The 24,035-nt window shown below is 36.4% G+C and overlaps 3 protein-coding genes across 3 annotated transcripts; 1 reads left to right on the top strand and 2 right to left on the bottom strand.

Annotated features, from left to right (window-relative positions):
* Positions 1-472: 472 nt before the first annotated feature.
* On the bottom strand, positions 473-2,026 carry LOC113766779. The gene is made up of 3 exons (XM_027310933.1): positions 1,986-2,026; positions 1,660-1,904; positions 473-861 (listed from the first exon to the last, which is right to left on the bottom strand). Exons 1-3 carry the CDS (start codon positions 2,024-2,026, stop codon positions 473-475), a joined length of 675 nt encoding a protein of 224 aa, XP_027166734.1.
* A 1,995-nt stretch (positions 2,027-4,021) lies between these two features.
* LOC113766777 (probable disease resistance protein At1g61300) lies at positions 4,022-6,340 on the top strand. The gene has a single exon (XM_027310932.1). It carries the CDS (start codon positions 4,022-4,024, stop codon positions 6,338-6,340), a length of 2,319 nt encoding a protein of 772 aa, XP_027166733.1.
* Positions 6,341-11,731: 5,391 nt separating this feature from the next.
* Positions 11,732-14,083, bottom strand: LOC113766776 (zinc finger BED domain-containing protein RICESLEEPER 2-like). The gene is made up of 4 exons (XM_027310931.1): positions 13,777-14,083; positions 12,366-13,675; positions 11,929-12,247; positions 11,732-11,850 (listed from the first exon to the last, which is right to left on the bottom strand). Exons 1-4 carry the CDS (start codon positions 14,081-14,083, stop codon positions 11,732-11,734), a joined length of 2,055 nt encoding a protein of 684 aa, XP_027166732.1.
* Positions 14,084-24,035: the final 9,952 nt, after the last annotated feature.

The raw sequence follows: 24,035 nt of genomic DNA, 5'->3' as shown, positions 1-24,035 counted from the left end.
TTATTTATCTTGTAGACCATAGTTACTATAAACATATCAAAACCAGGAAATTCCACGAAACATTAAATACACTACTCATGTATTTTAAGTACAGAGCAGGTCATATCATTTTTCCAGCAGTAAATAATTCTACATACACTACAAATACTACCATTATGCACATAATGCCAATTTGGCAAACATTTCTTCATAACTCTATCCACATTTTCAATACGGATCTTATTTTCCGCAATACCAAGCACACTAGCTGTAGTACGATTCACAATCTTTTGAATTTCTGCTTGTTTAACAGGGTCATCCAACCCCCTAATCTTCCAGCATACTAAGTTCACTATGTAATTGGAGGATAGAGCTTATTACTCGTGCGTTTCCTTGCACCTGTGCCCAATTTTTCACCTTTCTGATGTACTTCTGTAATAAGAGGCTTCATAGGTTAGAGGACTGTAACTGTTTCTTGTGAGAATTCTGACTTCTACAGGTTTTTTCCCAATTCAAGATTCAGCCTCACACCACCTGAGCTGCCATTCCCAACTAAAATAGGTCCAGCTTCTGTAGAAACTGAGATTGTACCTGTTTGAGCAGAGTTAGACCCCAGTTGAGTCACTCGACCTGTAGCCTTATTTGAGCATTCATCCACCTTAGTATATCTAGGAGCCACTACATTATCCTCTTCCAAGACAACCAATTTCTCTGCTTTTTCTTCATGCACTTTCCCAACTGATTTGGAAATATCACCTTTTGATTCCTTTGATACCCTTTTGGTAGTTTTAGCCACCAATGGACACATTTTCACATTATGTCCAAATTTCTGGCGGTGAGAACACCCGACTGGAATCCATTCATACCCTATTGGTTGGTACTCTAATTCCCCAAATTCATTGTAATAAGGTTAAATTATGTATAACCCCCTGTGGTTTTAATCTATTGCCATGTGATCCCCTAACATTTCAAAATATCCATTTCTCCCCCTATAATTTTTTGTAAAGTGGAAATTTGATGGAAAATAGCCTGTTTAATGTCATTAGTTGAAATACCAATAGTTCTTTTACTTAAATGCTAAATCAATCAATGGCTTAACCATCTTTATAAAAATATAGGGAGATTATAAATAAATGCAAAAATCACAGAAGTAAAGTGAATATTATACAAACCATAAGGGAGTCATATGAATATTAAGAATATATCACACTGACTTTGAAATTGATATAAACACTATAATTGATTGTGCATTCCCTTCATTTTCCACTTTACACAAAATCAAAGGGGGGTTATGTAGTTATTTTAAAATTTTATGGGGGTTATTTGGCATTATGTAAAATTGCAGGGGCTAATAAGTAATTTAATCCTTGTAATAAGAATTTTTTGAAGTCCTAGGGGCGTCAATCCTTAACTCAACACAAATTCTAGCATAAGCAACATGATCCTGGGCAGCAGTTTGCTTATCAATGTATGATGAAAGGCATCATATCTATTTGAATCTTCAAAGTCTAGTCCAGCTGAAAATCTTAAGCATTAAAATGTTTTTGGAATCATATGTAGGATTATTTTGATAAATATGTTTTACTCCTTAAGGGAGTTTGGAAATTTTAGGAAAAGTAGGAGTAGTCATGTATATAGTATTGATTACTCTAAAATTGTACCATTTTTAAATGAAATTACTGTCACATCCCTGCACGCAATTCATCCGAGAAGGTACACGAATAAAACTTGCAAGTTCACTCAGGCCAGCTTCAGTATAGTATTGGAGCTTCATTCTTGGGAATTGCACCCAAACTAGAGTAGCATTCAACTCTTCTTTGTGAAAATCAAGATCAGGACTCCATGGCCTTGGGAGCAACATTTTGCTAGCCATGGGCCATGAAGACTGATCCAGCACTTTTACTCTTGACTCTGCATCAGCAAATCTGTAAACATACACCCCTTTTTGTAAGGATGAGACCTTAATTTGCCCTAACTCCTTCCATCCAGAATTTACAAACCACTACATTGCAATCTCTTTCTCAACGGTGAACAAAAGTTTCTCCATCTATTCAATTGTTTTTGAGTCGAAAATTTGGTTGCTCATTAAAGCAAAGGTGTTGAAAGACTAGCCAAACTAGTACGTAGGAGATTATAAGGTGTAAAGTGGAAATAGAGAGGAAAGATCAAAATATAAGTTGTGCACGTATATAGAGGTTGCCTTTCTTTTGTTGTGAGATTGACTTCTTTTTGATTCTTAGAAATCAACTATTGCGAGGATCCCGACGAAGAATAAGTCGAGACTTGATGATGATGGCTTCTAACGGTTCTTCAATTCTTTTGTTCCTTTATTTAGTTACACCTACTCTGAAAACTAGAGACAGATTTACCAATAGTCAAAGCGAAAGTTTAGCAAGTATTTTAGACTTTAAGATAAGTCGAATAGGGGAGCAAAGAGCCACTAATATTGAGAGCTGGAATGGGTGGGGATAGGAAAGGGAGCATGGGTGCACACGGACTGGAGACTGTCCCATTTTTTTTTCTTTTTCTTTAATTTTTCATAATTAAAGGGTCTACAAAATGAAAAAGGAAAAGAAGTGGAGTTGAGAATCGAATTAGGAATTTCATGACCACTTATCTAATATCCCTATCAATTAAGTTGTGTTTTGGGGGCATTTCTTTCCTTTTGTTTGTACTTCCATCTAGAAACCAACATTGTTGATGTATAGTTTGATTAAAGAAACTAGGATGATCTTTGCAATATTTTAATGGATTTGAGCTAAAAAAAATTCAGAGGATTTTATAAAGACATTAGAAATGAAATACGAGAATAATTTTATTTCACAAAAAAATTAGAGTTATATAAAGACATTAGAAATGAAATACGAGAACAATTTTATTTCACAAATCCAATGTCTAGGCAGTGTCTGTCATTTTCGTTCTTTATATATGTATTCACAGAAACCTTTTAACCAGTTAAAATGCCTGTTAAATTGGTTAGAGGCTAAGTGCAACTAAAATGGACTCAAGGAGGCAATGTACAAGTAACTAATTCAAAAGCATAAGATAAAAGAAGGGTAAATTACTCTCTTGTGGTTTGGTACTTTATCACATAAACCCCTATGGTTTAAAAGTAATGAAATGGTAGATTTGTCTATTTATTAGTTTAACTTTATCACATAAAAAAATTAACGGTGACAGTTTAAATCAAACCATGAGAATGTTATCTATAAGATTTTAAACAATTGGAGGTTATATGGTAAAATACCAAATTATAGGGGGGGTAAAGTGTAGTTTATCCATAAAAGAATGACAACAAATATTTCTCTTCTAAACAAAAAAAAAATAAAAGTGGAAAAGCAACATGAATGCCAGGGCAAAGGTCAGGGAACGTGTTTATGTTCATAAAAATATATTTGTTAGCAAAATCAATGTGTAACCTTATATGTATGTGTGTAAATTCTCTATCTGTGGAAGTAGATTTCTAGGTAAGGACATGTAACTTAATTGAAAAGAATTAATGGGTTAAATTGTCACTTGACTATTAAGTTAGATAATTCAATACATTCTGACAGGTCTAAAATCCACATTTGAGTTGCTAGATTTTCAAAATTCATTGATGAAAAACATCCTATCTTAAAGTTATTTAAAGAAAAAAAAATCCTATCCTGTGAAACATAATTTAATTTAAAAGAATAAGACAATGATTTAAAGGAAAAAAAAATCCCCCCCCCCCCCCCCAAAGTTGTTTAGGTATACGTAAACTTTCAGATTTCCACACAACATTAGATTTGTTAATAATTTAATGCTGTATTGTCGAATAAAATTAGATAAGCAATGTAACATTAGGATTTAGGAATAACTACTTAAATAAGTACCTAGCAAAACAAAAATTCAAACAATCTACAACACCAAAATATGTTCTACATACATGAGAGCAACATGCATACCCGCGCGTAGCATGGTGTTTGCAATCATTGAATAGATTTGTATGAAGAAAATCTGCAAGCCAGTCGCGGAGTTTCAACGTTGGATTTATCAAGAAAATGTTGCAGTTTGCAGGATGCCAGTTCCGCTACCAGTTGGGCAAGCCGTTACAGCTGCACACGAGGATGCTAAAGGCTGCTTTCTGTACATAAAGCACAGGAGAAGGCATGTCATAGATTTACCCCGAAATTTTGACAGTCTAAAACGTCAAGTGAACAGTCTCCTTACGCATTGGAATGTCGTAAATGATGATATAAATCGTCAATCAGCGACCATATGGATAAACGATAATTATACAGCTCGTTATGATGACTTGTGTCAGGTATGGATAGATTACCAAGAGAACTTCGTCAAGAAATACAAAAAGATAGTTGGACTTGAATCAGATGCAATGGGAGAAGCTGGAAACCAAATCCCGGCCCATGAATTGTTAGCTGCTTCCAAAGGTTGGAAGAACAAATTTTGTACCCCAACATTCTACAAGCTTGCAAGGCTGGATAAAGACGTTGTCAAGTTTACGACTGAAGTCTCTAATCTCGAAAATAAGATAACACTTGAGCACGTAACCAGTCCGATAAATCCGCAAATCGTTGTAAGACAGGGGGCTAAAGAACTAACTGATATGCCTTCGCATCATGAGCTCCTTGTTGAACTGCAGCTCTGTTTATATGTGGCAGGCTGTAGGAGGATTGCCATCCATGGAGCACCACAAGTTGGGAAAACAAATATTTTGAAAAGCTTGAATAACTTGTTGGTTCGACGTCTTCCCGGCCTGGAATTTGACTATGTCATTTGGGTGACCTTTCCGACTGATCTGCCAAAGCCAGATGACATCGTCAATAATGTGCAAGAGAAAATTCTTGACCGTCTGAACTTATCTGGGCAGAAGGGTACAAGTGGGAAAAAAGAAGTAATATCTAGAGCACTACGTGAGAAATCATATTTGCTGCTTTTTGACGGGTTCTCTTCATCAATCGAACTTGAGGACATTGGAATCTCTGAAGAGCATGAGCTTGGGAAAGTCATCATTGAAGCTAAGGATCCACATCTCCTGAGGAATTTTAAATTTCATAAAGAAATCCATTTAGAGAAGCTACCACCTGAAGACTCGAGGAAATTGTTTGATAAGATCATTGCTGACGAAACATTTTGTAAAGAAAACAGAGATCTAGGTGACTTGATTCTTAAGGAGCTTGGTGGGCTTCCAGGTGTGATCGCATCTACAGCAGGACAGCTGAAAACTAATAAACGAGTACAATACTGGGACGGTGTGAAGCAAAGATTGAAAGCGGATATTTGGGACAATAATCTTGTGGGCTTGGCAGGAGTAAAATCGGCTTTTGATACAGCTTATAGTAAATTGAAAGAGAATGATCAAAAGTGCATACTTTATGCAGCATTGTTTCCAAAAGAGTTCACAATTCCCATAGATATTTTGGTCGAATGTTGGAAAGCTGAAGAATTCCTAAGGTGTCCTATTCCTACATTCTCTTACGCAAGAAGAGAAGGAGCGTGTGTACTCAACCAGCTGACAGAGCTTTATCTCCTAGAGAGGTGTTCCGAACACCATGTCAAGATGCCAATAAACTATAGGAGAGTTGCACTTGAAACACCTTTCCCTGGGGAGAAAATTGCAACATCTTTTGTCAGGTCAGGTCCAGAAATAGACGGACACCTAAAAGACGAAGAATGGGAGATGGCTAGAAGGGTGTCTTTGATGCGAAGCCAATTAGATGAATTACCAGTGATCCTAAAATGTGGGGGCATATCGACACTATTTCTGCAACTTAACCCAGAATTGAGAATCATTGAGGAACCGTTCTTCACGAGTATGAAGAAACTTCGAGTTTTGGACCTGCACAGCACAGGAATAAAATTGTTGCCACCTTCTATCTCCAACTTGACATCACTCCGGAGTTTATACCTCAACAATTGTTGTGACTTAACTGAGCTCCCACGTAAAATAGTCGAACTCAAGGAGCTCGAAGTTCTTGATATTCGAGACACCTCAATCTATTGTTTACAGAAAGAAGTCTGCAGCTTGGTTGGCCTAAGGTGCTTAAGGTTTTCATTTGCCTCGGGAACGTGCAATCCTAATCCGGAGCCAAGATTGTGGGAACGTATTGTTCGGCGCCCAAATTATCCCACAACAGGGAGAAGGGTAATATTTCCCCCCGGAGCTACTGATCAGCTTAGTAAGCTCGAGGAGATGACCATAGTCATCACTGTTGGAAGCGGTGAAGAAATTGAAGATCAAATAAGAACAGAGGTTGGTGAATTCAAGAATGTAAATACTAAGTTAATTTTAATTCGACAATTTTCGTCCCAGTCACAGGACCAAGGAAATCTCGTTCAACAGAACGGAGAGGGAATAAAGCTTCTGAAGTGTTCCTGAAAACCCCGTTCAAGATCCGACAATATGAGTCCAGTCGCTGAGATCCAGCAAAGGGGTAACGTTCCCTATCTGATCTATACTCTATGGTGCATTTTCCATAGAACCAAAAGGGGCAAAATTACTTACTGTGACATATTGTCAATTTATTTTATTTGCTTTTATATATATTGGACTAATACCGCCTTGTATTCCCTAATTTGTTGTCAATTCTCACTTTTCACCATAAATTTTGGCACATTATGCCCCAAGTCCGTAGATCCGCCCATTTGACTCATATTGTTAATATCGTAAACAGAACTAACGCAAGTAAGATGTGTGCATAGAATGCACTAGTGTAGTGATTACGCTAGTGAGAAGCGTACACAGGATACACTAATGTAGGGATTACACATTAGGGAAGTAAGAAGCATACGTAGAATACACTAATGTAGGGATTACATATAAGTTGAAAAATGAATTTCACTTTACACCCTTTAACTTGTATTTGTTTTGTACTTCATATTCCAAACTTTAATTTGAGAGATTGTATCTAGCTTTAAAATTCATTCCATGGGAGTCTAGTTGTTAGCATCATAACTAACTAAAGTAAGGATAATGCACACAATGCATAAGTGTAGCAATTGCGTAGCAGTAAAATGAAAAAAAATAGAGAAGGAAAATTTCCTTATAATTATCAACAAATTAATCCATTTATAGTGTCCTAGGGTCAAAAAGAAGAACCCAATAAAGTAAAAGAGAGTCAAGGACAAAAAAAAATGGAAAATCCTAGGTTTCAACTAACAACCTTTCAAGGAAAAACATTTCCATGCTTAAGTCTGGATCTTTGACTTGTACCTAACACTAGATTGGTGAAATGAACTAGTACTTTGTATTGGAAGGATTGGCACAACTAATTCCTACTGCACTAATGCTCATTATAAGACACTAGTGAAAAGGGCACACTCGATGTGTGTGTACAATTTAAGAAAAATCACCTTTTATATGAAAGAAATCAATAAAAAATTTTCATAAATGAATAAAAATTTTTTATCTTTTAAAAGTTTTTCTAATGAATTTGGTGGTTACAATGTTTGTGGGTGGTTATGGATGAAAGTTAGTTATGGTTATCTTGGATGAGAATACAGGCAACATGTGACCATGTATCAGAAATTAATCAAGTGATTGTGAGGGTAAAGTTGAATGTCTAAACAGTGACAAAATAAAGTTTACACCAATTTCAATGGTCTCCCATTATATATGCCATAGATGATTTATTTTTGTTGCAACATAGAAATTTCAAAATTTTCCAATAGATTGACCTTGTGTTACCTAAATATAAGGAGCTAGTCCTAGGGTTGTTGAACTTCATGGGCAAGAAAGATGAAATAAATAAATTACAATTGAAAAACAAGAATTTCTGGTTCAAGAACTATAATGTGTTTACTATTGTTGTTAATGTTCCACTTGTATTCATATTTTGTTGATTATTTTAACAAAAGTGAAGAATGGAGAACAGGAAGATTTCTTTAAAAAAATGGAATACTGAGATCTCTTTACACATGCTGTTTTGCTTATGGTATTGACTCAAATAGGACAAATATGACAATTTAGAATGCAGTGGGTTTAAAATTAAATTTTAAGGTGCAGAGTGAGAATCAAACACAAGTTAAAGGGTGGACAGTGAAATTAGTCACTTATCACTTATGTGCAGTTGCTACATTTGTGCATTGTGTGCACACTTCTCACTTCTGTCGGAATCAAATGAGAAAATTCTAAGAGTTTAGAATGCAACTTATCCAAATTTAAGTTTGTGGCGCAAATTGAGAGTCGGACACAAATTTTGGTGTGCAAAGTGCAATTAGTTCTTTTATTTTTTAACATTTGTCATTTATAGTTAAATCCCGCCTCAAATATTTCTTTAAATAATTCGTTCCTTTAGAATAAGACGTTTAACTTAATATTCCGATCCATCTTGGAACAATATGTTAAATTCCTAATGCAGAAGTTAAATAAATTCTTTTCTAAATCAATGTTCACAGAGTTAGAGGCCATCCCAACCGCTGGAGCAAGGAAATCTCATTCTGTCCCAATCGCTGGACCATGGAAATCTCATTCAACCTAGCAGAGAGGGAATAAACCTTATGAATCCAACTACACTTCATGATTCGACAACAGGAATCCAGTCCCCTAGATCCACGAACGAGGTAACCTTCTCTATTTGATACGCAGAACATTTTTAAAAGGGTCAATTTCAGTTTTTACCCCCCAAACTATCATCCAATTGAACTTTGCTCACTAAACTCTGAATTTTACACTTTAACTAACTTGAACTTACAATTTCTAGCACATCATTACAATTGAAACAATTCCCGTAGAGTGAAACTAATTGCAGCTGGCCAATATTTATGAAAGCACACTTTCAACCCATGGTAATTTTTTGTCCCTAAAATGCCTTCATGAATACCTTGGAATAGCTTGGAGGCTTCTTAAAAACCCTATTACCTTTTGATTTCCTTTCATTTTCATGAGAAATCATTATGGCCTCTTTGTTAGGACTGGCCCAGAAAATAGACAAATAACGAAGACATAATAAAGAAATAGAGACACCAAAAATTTACGTGGTTCGGTCAATTTAACCTACGTCCATGTGCGAGGGAGGAGCAAAATTTCTACTATGAAGAAGGAAATACAAAAGCCGTAGGAAAGTGGTTCCTAGGCCAAAAAGGCACTTATAAAAGGTTTTAGGAAATATTCCTAAACTCAAAATAAGAGAGTCTAAAATATATGACTACAAATGGGTTAGATGACCCAAAAAACTAATATCCTATATAATACTCTCTTGAGTGGTGCACATAAAACCTTCAATAATCTCTTATATTTATAGGCTTACCAAAGGAAGCTTTCCACTGTTGGCTTCGATGTGGCACGAAGCAAAGTATTGGTTAACAAATCTCCACCTTAATGAGTCCCCAACATCGAGAGATTATAAACTTGCTCTGCCTTCTTCATATAAGCCCTAACGGGCCATATCACGAACAACGAACACCAACCAAGTCTAAGCACTGCTTGAACTTGTAAATTGGAAGAGACTTCGTAAACATGTCAGTAGGATTCTCCTTGGTATTGATCTTTCGCAACAAGAACTTTTCCTTCACCAATGATATCCCGGGTGATATTTTATCTTAATGTGCTTTGTTCTCTCATGATACATCTGGTCTTTAATCAAATGTATAGCACTTTGACTATCATAGTAAATAACCGTAACACCCTGATGTAGATTAAACTCGCCAAATAATCCCTTCAACCACAAGGCTTCTTTGATTGCCTCGGTCACTGCCATGTATTCTGCCTCCGTAGTAGATAGAGCCACAATGTGTTGTAAAGTAGCTTTCCAACTGACTGCACAACCCCCAATGTAGAATACGTAGCCTGAAAGTGATCTTCTTCTGTCAAGATCCCCGGCGTAATCTGAATCTACAAAACCAACCAGAGTGGTGTTATTTTTTTCAAACTCCAAACAAGCGTTTGAAGTCCCTTGCAAGTATCTGAAAATCCACTTCACAGCCTGCCAATGTTCTTTACCTGGATAAGACATATATCTACTAACAACATTGATTGCATGTGAAATATCCGGACGACTACAAACTATTGCATACATAATACTACCGACTGCATTGGAGTAAGGAACTCGTACCATATATTCTTCTTCTTCATCTGACTATGGTGACTGAGCAGCAGATAACCGAAAATGGTTAGCAAGAGGAGTGCTTACAAGTTTTGCATCTTTCAGGCCAAAACGCTCCAGGACTTTCTTCAAGTAATTTTCTTAGGTCAAGAACTTCCCTGCTCCTCGATCTTGCTTAATATCTATGCCAAGAATTTTCTTAGCTGCTCCCAAATCTTTCATATCAAATTCACTTCCTAGTTGTAATTTCAAATTGTGAATTTTTGATAAATTCTTGGCAGCAATGAGCATGTCATCAACATACAGCAACAAATAGATAAAAGAATCATCATCTAACTTCCGAAATTAAACATAACTATCATACATGCTACTCAAATAATCATGACCCAACATAAAGGAATCAAACCTCTTATACCACTGTCTTGGAAACTGCTTCAATCCATATAAGGATTTCTTCAACAAACATGCATGATCTTCCTTACCTTTAACTTCAAATCCCTAGGGTTGCTTCATAAAAATTTGTTCTTCAAGTTCACCATGTAAGAAAGCTGTCTTAACATCGAGCTGTTCCAATTCCAAATCATACATGGCAACTAAAGCAAGCAAAACACGAATAGAGTTATATTTAACAATAGGTGAAAACACATCATTAAAATCAACATCTTGTACCTGACTATAGCCCTTTGCAATGGGGGTGGCAATCGGGTCCAAATCGGATTGCGTGGGTCGGGTTGAGACCCGGATATAACAGAAAACCCGCTGACCCGAACTTGACCCACCAACCGGAAACAAGTTAGGACACCTGGCCCGAACCCGAAAATTTCAGGTTGACGGGTAGGCTAGTCAACCCGAAATGACCCGAAATTCAATTTTAATTTCTTGATTTAATTCTATTAAAAATATGATTATCATTCTTGAGAAATAAAATGCATAGTACACGAATTTAATTACCACCAAGAAATGCACAATCGAAATCTAAGCAGCTCCAAGCCAGTTCACACACGCTGCAATAACTCATCAAATAGAAGACACTCTAACAGAAGTGTCATGCAAGCCATTTAAGAGAGACTGTCGAAAAACAACTACACAGGAGAGTTTCAACTGCTTGATATCAAAGCCATTTATTTCTAGTGCTTGTTATCAAACTATTTCTGCAAATTCTGGGTGGCTGGTGCATACCAGATTCAAAATTCATCCTAAATGAATGAGAGACATCAATATCTGTACCAAGAGCCCATATGACCAACTGGACCTGTAAGGTTACAGATTAAATAAACGGACAGCTCATGTCAATCAGAAATTGGTCAACCACCATTTTAGGATTATGGATTCCTTCGTCAAACTGGCAATACTTGCACATATAAACATGTGTGTCCTCCTCCGGTGGCACTGATTTTTAACAGAATCAATTCCAAACTAAAATAAGACACCATGAGAGTAGAAATAATGTAATACATCATCCATCCAAATCTAATAACTCCAACTTCACACAAATTAAACAAAGTACTGCCAACCAAATATCAGTTTAGAGTCAATAAATTACGATTCACATGATATTAAATCACAACAAAGTGGTGCTCCAAGGCCAACCAATGCTTCGGCCCTCATCATTAACAACAGCAGCATTCATAATGATGCCAAACTTGTGCATCCTCCAAGCAACCTCAAACTGCAGCCGGACTGCTTTGATCACGACAAGCACATTCATAGCAACTAAGTATCATGGATTAGAGATTAACAACATTGGAATTTGAATCCTCAATTATTGTTGCATCAAGCTCATCCTTGTTGATATTTAGAGACATGATATTTTGAGTTAAATCCTCCAAATTCATATTTAGAGATCCTACATTATAAGAATGAAAAAAAAATATGAGTAACAAAACCAGAAAACTAAAATATGTATAAAAAAAACTGTATTTACCTTCACTTTTATCTCCAAATAACCAGTCCTTAGTGCAAACTAAAGCCTCAACAATTTGGCGTGAAAGTGAACTACGAAATTGATCCAAAATTCTACCACCAAGACTAAATACAGATTCAGAAGCAACGGTTGATACTGGAACACATAGAATGTCCCTTGCCAATTTACTCAAATCTGGAAATCGAAATTGTTGTGCTTTCCAATAATCAAGAACAATAATATGTGAGGATCGTTTAGCTCTTGGCTCATCTAAATACAATTCCAATTGACTTTTTTGTGCACTACAGGCAAATTCAAAGGTGTCAAATTGATCAAATTCCTACATAAGTTACAAACAGAGATATATTAGATATGATAATAAAATAAAATAGTTAAAAATCATCATAATAATCATAATTTTAGAACGCAATAAAGTCACAAAAGTTTAATTTTCATACCTCTAAAATATCAAATGATTGGCTGTCTTCTTGTTCCTTGGCTCCATGAGGAGAATAAACTTCATTGCTGCCTCGAGAGCATGAAGATGATGCACCGGGTATGTTGGAAGTCTTCACATACTCATTATAGACATCAAAAAGTGCACTCCTGACCTTAACTAATTCATTAGACCCCGGACCATATAGTTTATTATAACTAAATTCAATAAACTGAAATTTATACCGGGGATCAAATACCACAGCAATTGCCAACAAGAGATTGAACTCAGACCAATATTTGTTAAACTTCACAAACATTTGGGAAGCAATCCTCCTCATAAAATCATTTGAACTATTGCACTCCTCAGACAGCTTCAATTGAATCTTAAAAACTTGAGGAAAGTACAAGTTACTAGTTGGATACTTGGATCCCGAAAAAGCATTAGTTGTCTCATAAAAAACTTGAAGAAAACTACAAATTTTTTCAACTCTTCCCCATTCTTCAAGAGATGGACAGCACCGAAAATTTGAATCACTTAATTGTAAGTGACAAAATGCAAGGCGATAATAAAGTGCACTGGAAAGCATTATATATGTGGAGTTCCACCGAGTAGGAACATCTTGAACTAAGGCTTTTTTGGAATCAAGAGAAGTCTGTGTTACACATTCGGTGAACCTTAACTTCCTTGTTTGAGAACCCTTGACATACTTGACACATTCTCTTATTAACTCCACAGATTTATCAATTTCCTTCAAACCATCTTGCACAATCAAGTTGAGAATATGTGCACAACATCTCACATGAAACAACATACCATCACAAATTAGAGAATTTTTCAACTTAAGCTGATTCTTAAGTATTGCAACACAAGAATCATTTGCAGAAGCATTGTCTAATGTGATGGCAAACAACTTCCTTTCAATACCCCAACTACTAGCCAAACTGTAAATTTTTTCAGCTAATGCAACACCATTATGGGGAGGAGGCATATAAGAAAATTTCAGAATTTTTTTCTGTAGCAGCCAATTGCTATCAATGAAGTGTGCAGTCAAACTCAAGTATCCATCAGTAACAATAGATGTCCATGCATCAGAAGTTAAACATATTCGACTAGGACATCCCCACAATTCATTACCAAGTCTATTAACTTCCTTTGCATGCAATTTTTTAACATCCGACTTGGTTGTGTTCCTAGTGATATGTTTAATTTGAGGCTCCAAATATGTAAGGACATTTTTAATTCCCTCATGCTCCACAAATGAAAATGGCAGCTCATGTCTTACTATGGCATGCACAAGTAATTCTCTAAATTTATCTTGACTGAATTGTGCTTTCGTGTGGCAAGAGCACATTTGTCAGAAGTGATTAGATACTGTCCAATGTCCTTTGTTGTCATTTTTAAACACCTCTTTACATGTCGATGCAAATTACCTGTCCCACTTTTACTCTCAGCAGAATATTCATTCCCACATTTCTTGCATCTGCACTTCAACTCTTCATTTGGATCCTTTTTGGGAATAATGTCGAAGTAATCCCAAACTTCTGAACTTAATCTCCTCTTCTTGCCAGGCATATTGATTGTAGCTTTTGGAGGTAACTTCTTTTTCCCAATTGCACTAGTGTCAGGGCATTGAGATTGATGATTGGTGTGTCCTGTTTCCTCGATGCTATCACTACTCCCTATATCACCATCTTCTTCAATACTGATTGAATTTGGATATGTCATACTTGTATCCATCTGCTAATCATCAAGAATTATGCAATTCAGTAGCTATGATTTTTGGTTGAAACAAATATTCAGTAATTAAACAAGTAATAGTGCTTTCATATTAAAAATGCTTAGTACAAGAGGGGGGACGAGGCAAACAATAACAAACTAAATCAAGTGCAAGTGAGCGTCGTGTGCAGAATGAACTCAAGAAGTAGTGGTGTCTAATGTTATTGCTATCTTCTGGTGAGGATTTACTAAATGAACCGACAATATAGATTGAGAATCCGCAACAACTAAAGATAGAATTTACTAAAGATAGCTTGAGGATTTACTAAAGATAGCTTGACTGCTTGAGGATTTACTAAAGATAGGAAACTTTAGAAACAGAACTAAATGAACCGACAATATAGCTTGAGAATCCGTAACAACTAATATGAAAATTCAAGACATTGCTTCCAGTTGGGATGCTTAGAGGATAAGAATAAACTGACATTCAAATGGAAGGGAAAACACCCATCAGCCATTTATACTTCAATATGTTTGTTCCCCTGTTAACCTCCAGATTTGGAGGAAGAATTCAGAAATCGATCCATCACCACCAAATCCTTCTTAAAAGTTTCACCTCACCACCGACAAAAATTTACATTAGTAGAGAAAACCAACCTTTTTGTATAATATTTGACCTTATAATAGAAACATCTCTGCCAACCTTTTTTAATTCAGAAAGTTTTGTTTTACCGTATCGCCTTCATACATGGTTATACCAAAAGAAAGCCGAAGCAAAGAGGGATATTACACCACAAGAAAGAAATCGATTTAGGGGGAAAAAAAGCTTGCAGTAAAACTGCACCTTAGAGAAGAAAATCCGTTGCTTGCTAGTTGCTTCTAACCGCCGTCTGACAGATGAGGACCGTGAGGTGAACTGGTGAAGTGAAGGGCAAGGCAGCCGCCTTTCTGGTTTTGCCGTTTAGAAGAAAAGGGAAAGAAAGATTTAGGGTTAGGCGAGGAAGAAAGATTCGGCCTTTCGGGTGAGGATTTACTATTTTAGGGCCGGCCAAGTCAAGACTCAAGTGAATGTGTACTGTGTAAGCCTATTTAGTGTTTAGATAATTTTTTAATATTTATTTGTTAATTTTTATTTTAGAAACGGATTAACAGGTCAACCCGATTTTGACCCGATTTTGACCTTTTTTTTCGGGTTTATCGGGTCTGACTCGATTCTGACCCGAATCCTCAAAATCTAAACCCAAACCCATTAATTTCGTGTTAGGTTCGGGTCGTGTTTTCTGGTCGTGTCGAAAATTGTCACCCCTACTTTGCAACCAATCGTGCTTTGTACCTTGCATCTTCAACCCCTGGAATACCTTCCTTCTTCTTGAAGACCTATTTGCATCCAACAATTTTCTTATCTAAAGGCGGCTTCACAAGAACTCAAGTTTCATTTCGATGAAAAGATTCAATTTCCTCATTCATCACAATCAACCACTTTGCAGAGTCATCATAAGAAATTGCTTCTGAATAAGTAGAAGGTTCATCTACTGCATCAATTTCTTCTGCAACTGAGAAAGCATATCCAACAAAATCTGAATATCTTTGTGATGGTCGAATATTCCTCCTTGGTCTATCACTAGCTATGGAATATCTCTCCTCTTCTAGATTATTTTCATCAGTAGATTCAGGTACATCTATTGGCATTTGCTGAATAGAAGAGCTAGAAAGACCACAGCTACCGATTTCAAGCTCCACCTGCTTCTGTGTACTATCATTTGTACCACAAGAACTAGAAAACTCCCTTTTGGAAGATAACGTAGATAATTCATCAAAAGTAACATCTCTACTGATCACAAATTATGGAGATTTGGGATCAGGATACCACAATCTGTATCCTTTCACCCCAGAAGCATACCCAAGAAAAATACACTTTTTAGCTCTAGGCTTTAATTTTCCGTCATTCACATGCATGTATGCTGGACACCCAAAAATTTTTAAATCAGAGTAATCAGCAGGAGTACCTGACCAAACTTCCTCAGAAATTTTAAAATTTAGAGGTGCAGAAGGAGCGCGGTTGACAATATAACAAGCCATATTAATTGCCTCTGTCCAAAAATCTTTTATCAACCCTGCATTGGTGATCATACACCGTGCTCTCTCCAAAAGTGTTCTATTCATACGCTCAGCCGCACCATTTTGTTGAGGCGTCATCCTGACAGTGTGGTGTCTAACAATTCCTTCATTCTTACAAAATTCATTAAATTTACTTTTACAAAATTTCATGCCATTATCTGTTCTGAGCCGCTTAATTTGTTTTCCTGTTTATTTCTCAATCAAAACTTTCCATTGTTTGAAAGTTAAGAAAACATCATTTTTATGCTTAAGAAAATATACCCAAACTTTTCTTGAATAATCATCAATGAAAGTCAACATGTACCTGGCACCTCCTTTAGAAGGAGCACGAGAAGGCCCCCAGAGGTATGAATGAATATAGTCCAAAGTTCTTTTTGTCCTGTGAACTGCCAGCAACTGGAAGCTAACTCTCTTCTACTTTTTAAAAATGCAATGTTCACAGAATCCCATCTTTCCAATACTTTGATTACCAAGAAGACCTCGTTTACATAAAATAGATAAGCCTTTCTCGCTCATGTGCCCCAATCTCATGTGCCACAATTTGGTGAAATCAGAATCGGACAAAGTTGATGTTGAAACAGCAGCAGCACCTGTAACAGTAGATCCCTGCAAAATATACAAAGTACTAGATCTGTATGTCTTCATAACAACAAGAGCATCTCGAGTGATTTTGCGAATTCCACCTCCAGCTGAACCTGCACACAATAGACTCAAGAGTGCCCAATGAGATGAGATCTTTCTTTAAATCTGGAACATGTTTAACATTTGTGAGCGTCCTCACAATACCATCGTATATTTTAATCCGGATTGTGCCTTTGCCAACAATTTTACAAACAGCGTTGTTACCCATTAAGACAACTCCACCTTCAGTTGATTCGTATGTTGAAAATCAGTCCCTATTGGGACACATATGATATGAAACAACCCGAATCTAAAATCCACTCATTGTTAGATCTAAAATTATTTTTCGTTGCACAAAAAATAGTTCTATCATCCTCATCAACTGCAATACTAGCCTCGGTGGTCTCACTCTTTTTCTCCTTTTGCTTTTTTTTATTTTTCAATTTATAGCAATCAGAGATAACATGACCCTTCTTTTTACAATAGTTGTACACCACATTTTTATGCCTGGATTTGGATCTACTTCTATTTTCTATATTTCTCTTTTCAAATCTGCCCCGAACAAACAAGTCATCGGCTTGACTCACATTAGTTTCCCTAGTAATATCCATATCTATCTGCTCTTTAGATTTTAATACAGATTTAATTTTTCGATATGAAATTGTTTCTTTTTCATAAATCATAGTATCGCGAAAATGTTTAAAAGACTGGGAAAGGGAACACAAAAGTAATAGGGCCTGATCTTCATCATCAATTTTCGAATCTATATTCTCCAAATTCATAATAATGGAATCAAATTATCAAGATGGGAGAGTATAGAAGTACTTTCAGACATCCGAAACATAAACAGGCTCTGCTTCAAATATAGCTGATTTTCAACTGTCTTCTTGATATACAAGGCTTTTAAATTGTCCCACATAACCTTGGTTGTAGTCTTCATTGCTACCTCACGCAATACCTCATCGGAGAGATTTAAGATTATACTAGATCTAGTCTTCTTATCCATTTCGGCGAAATCCGTCGTGTATCAATTCCATGAATTGCCAAATCAACTCCGTCGTGTATCAAAATGGCCTCCATATGGAGCTGTCACATGTCGAAATTGACATTCCTGTCGAATTTCTGGACAACTGTCTTTGTTATTGTCATTGTTGCCACAAAATCTGTAATTATATCACCAGGTCTACGGACTTCACAGAACGGGCCCCACAGGTGGATCCTACTGACCCCACAGAATGGGTCCCACAGGTAGACCCTACTCGGTCCCACAAATGGACACCACTCGGTCCCACGAACGGATCTCACAAGCGGACCCTACACGGTCCCACAACGAATCCCACTAGATTAACAAGCCCGAGAAAATTTTTTCTGATGTGGAAGATCAGATTATAATGCAACCACAGAGCATCTCAGAATAATCTCAGGCTCTGATATCAGTTTGTTAGGACTGGCCCAGGAAATAGACAAATAACGAAGACATAATAAAGAAATAGAGACACCAAAAATTTACGTGATTCGGTCAATTTAACCTACATCCACGGGCGAGAGAGGAGTAAAATTTTTACTATGAAGAAGGAAATACAAAATCCGCAGGAAAGTGGTTCCTAAGCCAAAAAGGCACTTACAAAAAGTTTAGAAAATATTCCTAAAGTCAAAATAAGAGAATCTAAAATATTTGACTACAAATGGGTTAGATGATCCAAGAAACTAATAGCCTATATAATATTCTCTTGAGTGGTGCACATAAAACCTTCAATAATCTCTTCTATTTATAGGCTCACCAAAGGAAGCTTTCCACTGTTGGCTTCGATGTGGGACGAAGCAAAGCATTGGTCAACACTCTTCATCGCTTCACTAGACCACTTCTATGGACTATTTTTCTCTGTAATTTCATCAGCTTTCCCAATTTTGTCTCACAAAAGTGAACCGCAACTTTAGTCTTAGTGAAAGAAAAAAAGAAAGATGAAATTGTTGAAGAAGCATTAGAAATTTCTTCAATTTTTTCAATCAGATTGAAGAAAAGGAAAGACCCGGAAGCTTGGCAAAGCAAAAATTGCAAAGAAAGTTTCAGATTTTGGGTTTACAGATGTGATCTTTTGACAAAAATATTAAAAGGGTATAAGATTTATATAAAATTGTTATGATTGATAGTTATAGACATGGCATTAGATGTATAAATAAGTAAAATTTGTACGATATGATCTGTTGCTTTCATGGATACATAACAGTTGCAAGTGATCCCAAAAGATGTTTATTGCTTACATGATAGTAGGGAAAAATGCACTTTTCATCCTTAAAGTTTGGGTAGCTGACCAATTTTATCCTCACTATTTCACCTCAAACACATTTCATCTTCAAAGTTCCGTAATTTTGGCCAATTAAGGACAATTGACGGAAAATAGAGGAAAAATTAAATATTGTCATGGAACTTTGCACTTGAGAAGCACGATCCGTCAGATCCAACTTCATACCCAACATAATCGGGTCAGATCCAACTGGAGCCACTTTTTCTAACGGACGAAAATTTGGAAAATAGCAAAAGGAAAAAAGCTCCAGTCTTCTCTTCTTTCTTCTCCATTCTTCAGCCCTAAAAGTTTTGTTTGGCCAATCGTTTCATGCACTTTTCGTGCATCTGCTAGCAAGAAGGATGGCATAGACGGCATCCGTGGAGCATTTTAGGTGAAGAAAAAAATGGCATTGTGGAAGAAAGAGCTCCATATTTGTCCACCCCCAAATTACGGTCTTTATACCCAAAATCAACAACTATATTGCATAAAGATACATGTTTTTTTGGAGAAAGAAACCTGATATGTGGTCCCTTGTGTTTGTACTTTTTTTCCCCACTATAATTTATGACTATTTTTTTTCCAGATCTGGCCATTTGCATGAGGTATAAATAAATTAAACAATTTGTCTTGGTTTGATTATAGTAGTGTGAATATGGTCCCTTATGTCTGATGATAGTTGCTGCTTGACTATAATTTTGTGGTGAGCATGATTAATAAACAATAATGCTTGGTTTATTTTGCCGGCCATGTGTATGGTAAAAGTGTTAAAGTGGTCCTTATTAAGTAGTTTTTGTGTGGGTCAACAGTTTGTTGTGCTGAAATGATGAAGCTTTTTTTTCCTGAAAAGTCTGATATATATTGTTTTCTTTAACCAGAAACGGACAACACATTTATTATATTAAGATGTCACCATGGAGGCCTCATTTCATATACTCCTGATCCCCATTATAAAGGTGGAGATTTGTGTGTTTTTTACTATGTTGAGAGTATAGGTCTAAATGTTTTCGAAGTGGATAGATTAACTGAGAGTACTGGTGTATATGGTCATAAGGTGTACTATGGTTGGGAAAATAACACCTTTAGAAGGATAGACAGCAGTAGGGAGTTGAATGGTTATGTTAAGGGTGAGGTTGGACCAACTAAGGAAGTTAACTTATACCTTGAAATATCGTTTCATGAAATTTTAGTGCAACAACTTGGTTATGATCCGTATGAGGTAGATGAGACAGAAATGAACCCAAAATGGTGATGGTAACATAATATTAGGGATGAAGGTCAAGGAGGTGTGCTGCTAATAATTGTGATAATGATTCCAATGCAAGTGATGAGACTTTTTTTTCAGCTATTGATTCAAATTATGAAATAGGTGATGATGCTGATGATGGTATATTTCATGATAATGTTGACAAAAATACTGAATGGTTGGGGGTAGATAATCATAGGAAAGAAAATGTGGTTCCTGATCCTTTGAATGAAACAGAGAAGGTTCCTGATTCTAATGAAACAGAGCAGGTCCCTGATTCTGTATCTGATTTTGCAGCATCCATGAGTCTGATGATGAAGAGTCTAAATTGAGGTCTCGTACTTTTGATCCTAAGCATATTGACAATTCAAAATTAGAGCTGTACATGTCCTTTACAAGTCTGAAACTTTTCAAGACTGCTGTGCATAATTATATTGCGAAACAAGGCAGGCCTTGTAAGTTTGTGAAACAAGATATAGTGAGGGTGAGGGCTAGATGCAGAAATAGTGAATGTAATTGGGTTATATATGCTAGAAAGTTATGTGGGGTTGGAACTATTCAAATAAGAACATTTGAAAATAATCACACATGGGGTTTTGCATATGATAACCCTCTTGTGCATTCTGGATGGGTAGCTAGAAAGTACTGTGAAGAGTTTATGTGTAATTCTAAATTAGATTTGGAGCATTTTAGGAAGATAGTAATGAAAGAAAATAGGTGCTCCTTTACAAAAAATCAAACATATAGGACAAGGACAAAAGCAATGAAAATTGTTCAGGGCAGTGAAAAAGACCAGTACAGCAAATTAAGAGTTTATATGCGTGAAATTCTAAGATCCAACTCTAGTAGCACTATTATAATGAAAACTGTTGATGGTTTTAAAGACTCAAAAATAGGGAAAGGCAGATTTGAGAGGCTGTACTCTATTTTGCTGGAGTGAAGCATAGTTTCCTAGCTGGATGTAGGCAATTTATTGAAGTAGATGGCACTTTTTTGAAAGGATCGGGAGGAGGATTTTTGCTAGTAGCTGTTGGAGTTGATGCCAATAATGGCATTTTTCCAATTGCATATGCTGCAGCAGAGGGTGAAAATAAGGACTCATGGTGTTGGTTCTTCAAACTATTAAAGGAAGATTTGAAGATTGAAAAGGATTTTGAGTGGATAATAATAAGTGACAAACAAAAACGTCTAATTGAAACATGTGATATGATTTTCCCAAATGCAGCCCACAGATTTTGTGTGAAACACTTGCACAATAATTTTTCAACTGCTAGTTTCAAAGGAAAAGGTTTGAGGAGAGCATTATGGACTATTGCCAAAGCAACAACACCAGCCCAATTCATTAGCAGAATGGAAGAAATGACTGAAATTGATATAGAGGCAGCCAAGTGGTTTGATGACAAACCACCAAGTCAATGGAGCAGAGCTTACTTTAGCACTCATCCTAAATGTGCTATGTTATTGAATAATATCTGTGAATGCTTCAACAGCAAAATTCTTGATGCTAGGGAGAAGCCAATAATTGAAATGTTTGAAACAATACGGCTGTACATGATGCAGAGAATGCAAAAAAAATAGGGATCTGGCCAAAGAGAAGTAGCAAATTTATCCTTACTGTCCCAGAATTCTTCATATTAAGCAGAAAAATATAGATAGAGCACCTGAATGTTTTTCATTCAAGTCAAATGATGATCTTTATGAAGTCAGCTGCCCATATGGTGACCAATATGCAGTGAACATCAAGGAGCAAACATGCTCCTGTAGAAAATGGGAACTAACAGGTATTCCCCGTCCCCATGCCATTGCTGTATTGTGGATGGCTAAAAAGAATCCTCTGCGATATGTTTCAAAATGGTATATAGTGGAGACATATATGAAGTGCTATGAAGGATCAGTGTGTCCCATGAATGGAGAAAGTGAATGGGGGCTTACTGATGTTGGTGAAGGCCCTTTGCCATCCTTATATGGGAGAGCAGCTGGAAGGCCTAAGAAGCTGAGAAGAAGAAGTTCAGAGGAGGTTCAACAAGCCAAGGAAAAAACTAAGAAAAAGGTGACAAGAGTGGGATAGATTAACAAGTGTAGATACTGTCATCAAAGGGGACATAATATGAGATCCTGCAAGCTTCTCAAAGCTGCTCAAGATGGAGAAGTTGCAGAAACTGATATTAGTTCAAGCCAAGTTGCTGCTTTTACCAATAATCCAGCAAGCCAAGATGGAAAAAAAGCTGTAAGTTATCTTGATGACTTGTTACATCTATTTTTGCTATTTGGTAGATAAATGACATGTTTTCCTTTTAAACTGTAGGGAACAAGGAAAACCAAGAAGCCTGCTGCTGAGTCTTCAAATAAAAGGGTAGAAAAACCTGCTACATCTTTTAATTTTTGTCTTTATGCAATTTGACTTTTGCTACCTCACTGTTTTGTGCAGAAGAGACAGAATGTACAAGAAGAGTTGCAGCTACAGTTTGTAATGATGATTCAAACACTAAACATCAACAGGATACTGAGTCACTGGTTGAGATTGACATAACATCCTCTGCCCCAAATTAAGTGGACCAGGATATGTACGAAGTGTTTGGGCTGTCAAGATCTCAAGTCAAATATAGTACCAAACAAGCCAGAACACAAACTGAAGAACAAGTAGAGATGCCCTTCAGGATTAGAGATGTTCATATGCATGTTGCTGCTGCTGCCAAGACAGATTTAAGTGTTCCTAGTTCATCTAGATCAAAGGGAAAGGAGAAACTACTGTGATGGAGAAACAACATGCTGAATAGTTGCTGCTTTTGTTCAAGCCAAGTTGTTGCTTTTGTAATTAACATGACTTTTGCTGTTTCAACTTTTGCCTTCTCTAGTAATTATGGAAGTGCAGGCTGTAATGTGATAGCTTGCTTTATTTCGTTTATGGACCCATGTTCAACAACAGTCATATAGTTTGCTTTATTTCATTTGGAATGCACTTTAATTGTATTGAAGTTATTGAAGTTATTGGAGTTATTGAAGTGCACAACAAACTGGAGTGGAATGCACTTTATTTCGTTCATTGAAGTTATTGGAATGCACTTTCATTTGGAGAAGTTGCAGTGAAGTCATGTAATTGTATTGAAGTTAAAATGCACAGTCATGTAGTTTCCAACTTGTTTTATTTGCATTCGTTTTCTAGCTTGGTTTATTTGCATCTAATTATCAGTACATGTGGTTTATCAGTTCATGGCCATTTTATATATATGTTAGGAGCAACACTTTGACAAGGACCATTTTCTTACACTCAACGCATAGCTTTACAAACAAAATAAATGGTAGAGTTCATAAATTGCATGGTTGCCAAATACATTTACCTTCCTAAATCCCACCTTTTACATAAATTGCAGAGCTCATTTGGAACCTTTGTACAAACAAAATAAGTCCCTTTCTATACCCTGCAATTGGATATTACTTCATAGGGAAAAATGCAACTCTCATTCCAACAACAAACAAGGCCAGCTTCAAAATGTTCTTCTGCAATTTTAGCAAAATCACTCCAGTCTTAGCAGCAACTTGCCTCCCTTTGCTTTTCCCTCACCTTTACTGCTCCAACTCAGTACTAGCAAAACCACCAAAAGCACAATTATCGTAATAAAAAATTTCTCCCTCTTACGCATTCTTTCAACTTGTTCTTCTAGTTTGTTAATCTTTTTCAGCAAACCAGGAATGAGAACTCTCC

This window comes from Coffea eugenioides, chromosome 3 (assembly GCF_003713205.1).
Source record: "Coffea eugenioides isolate CCC68of chromosome 3, Ceug_1.0, whole genome shotgun sequence".
Taxonomy (NCBI): Eukaryota; Viridiplantae; Streptophyta; class Magnoliopsida; order Gentianales; family Rubiaceae; genus Coffea; species Coffea eugenioides.
The sequence above is the reverse complement of the archived record's forward strand: the minus strand, read 5'-3'. Positions and strand labels throughout refer to the sequence as shown.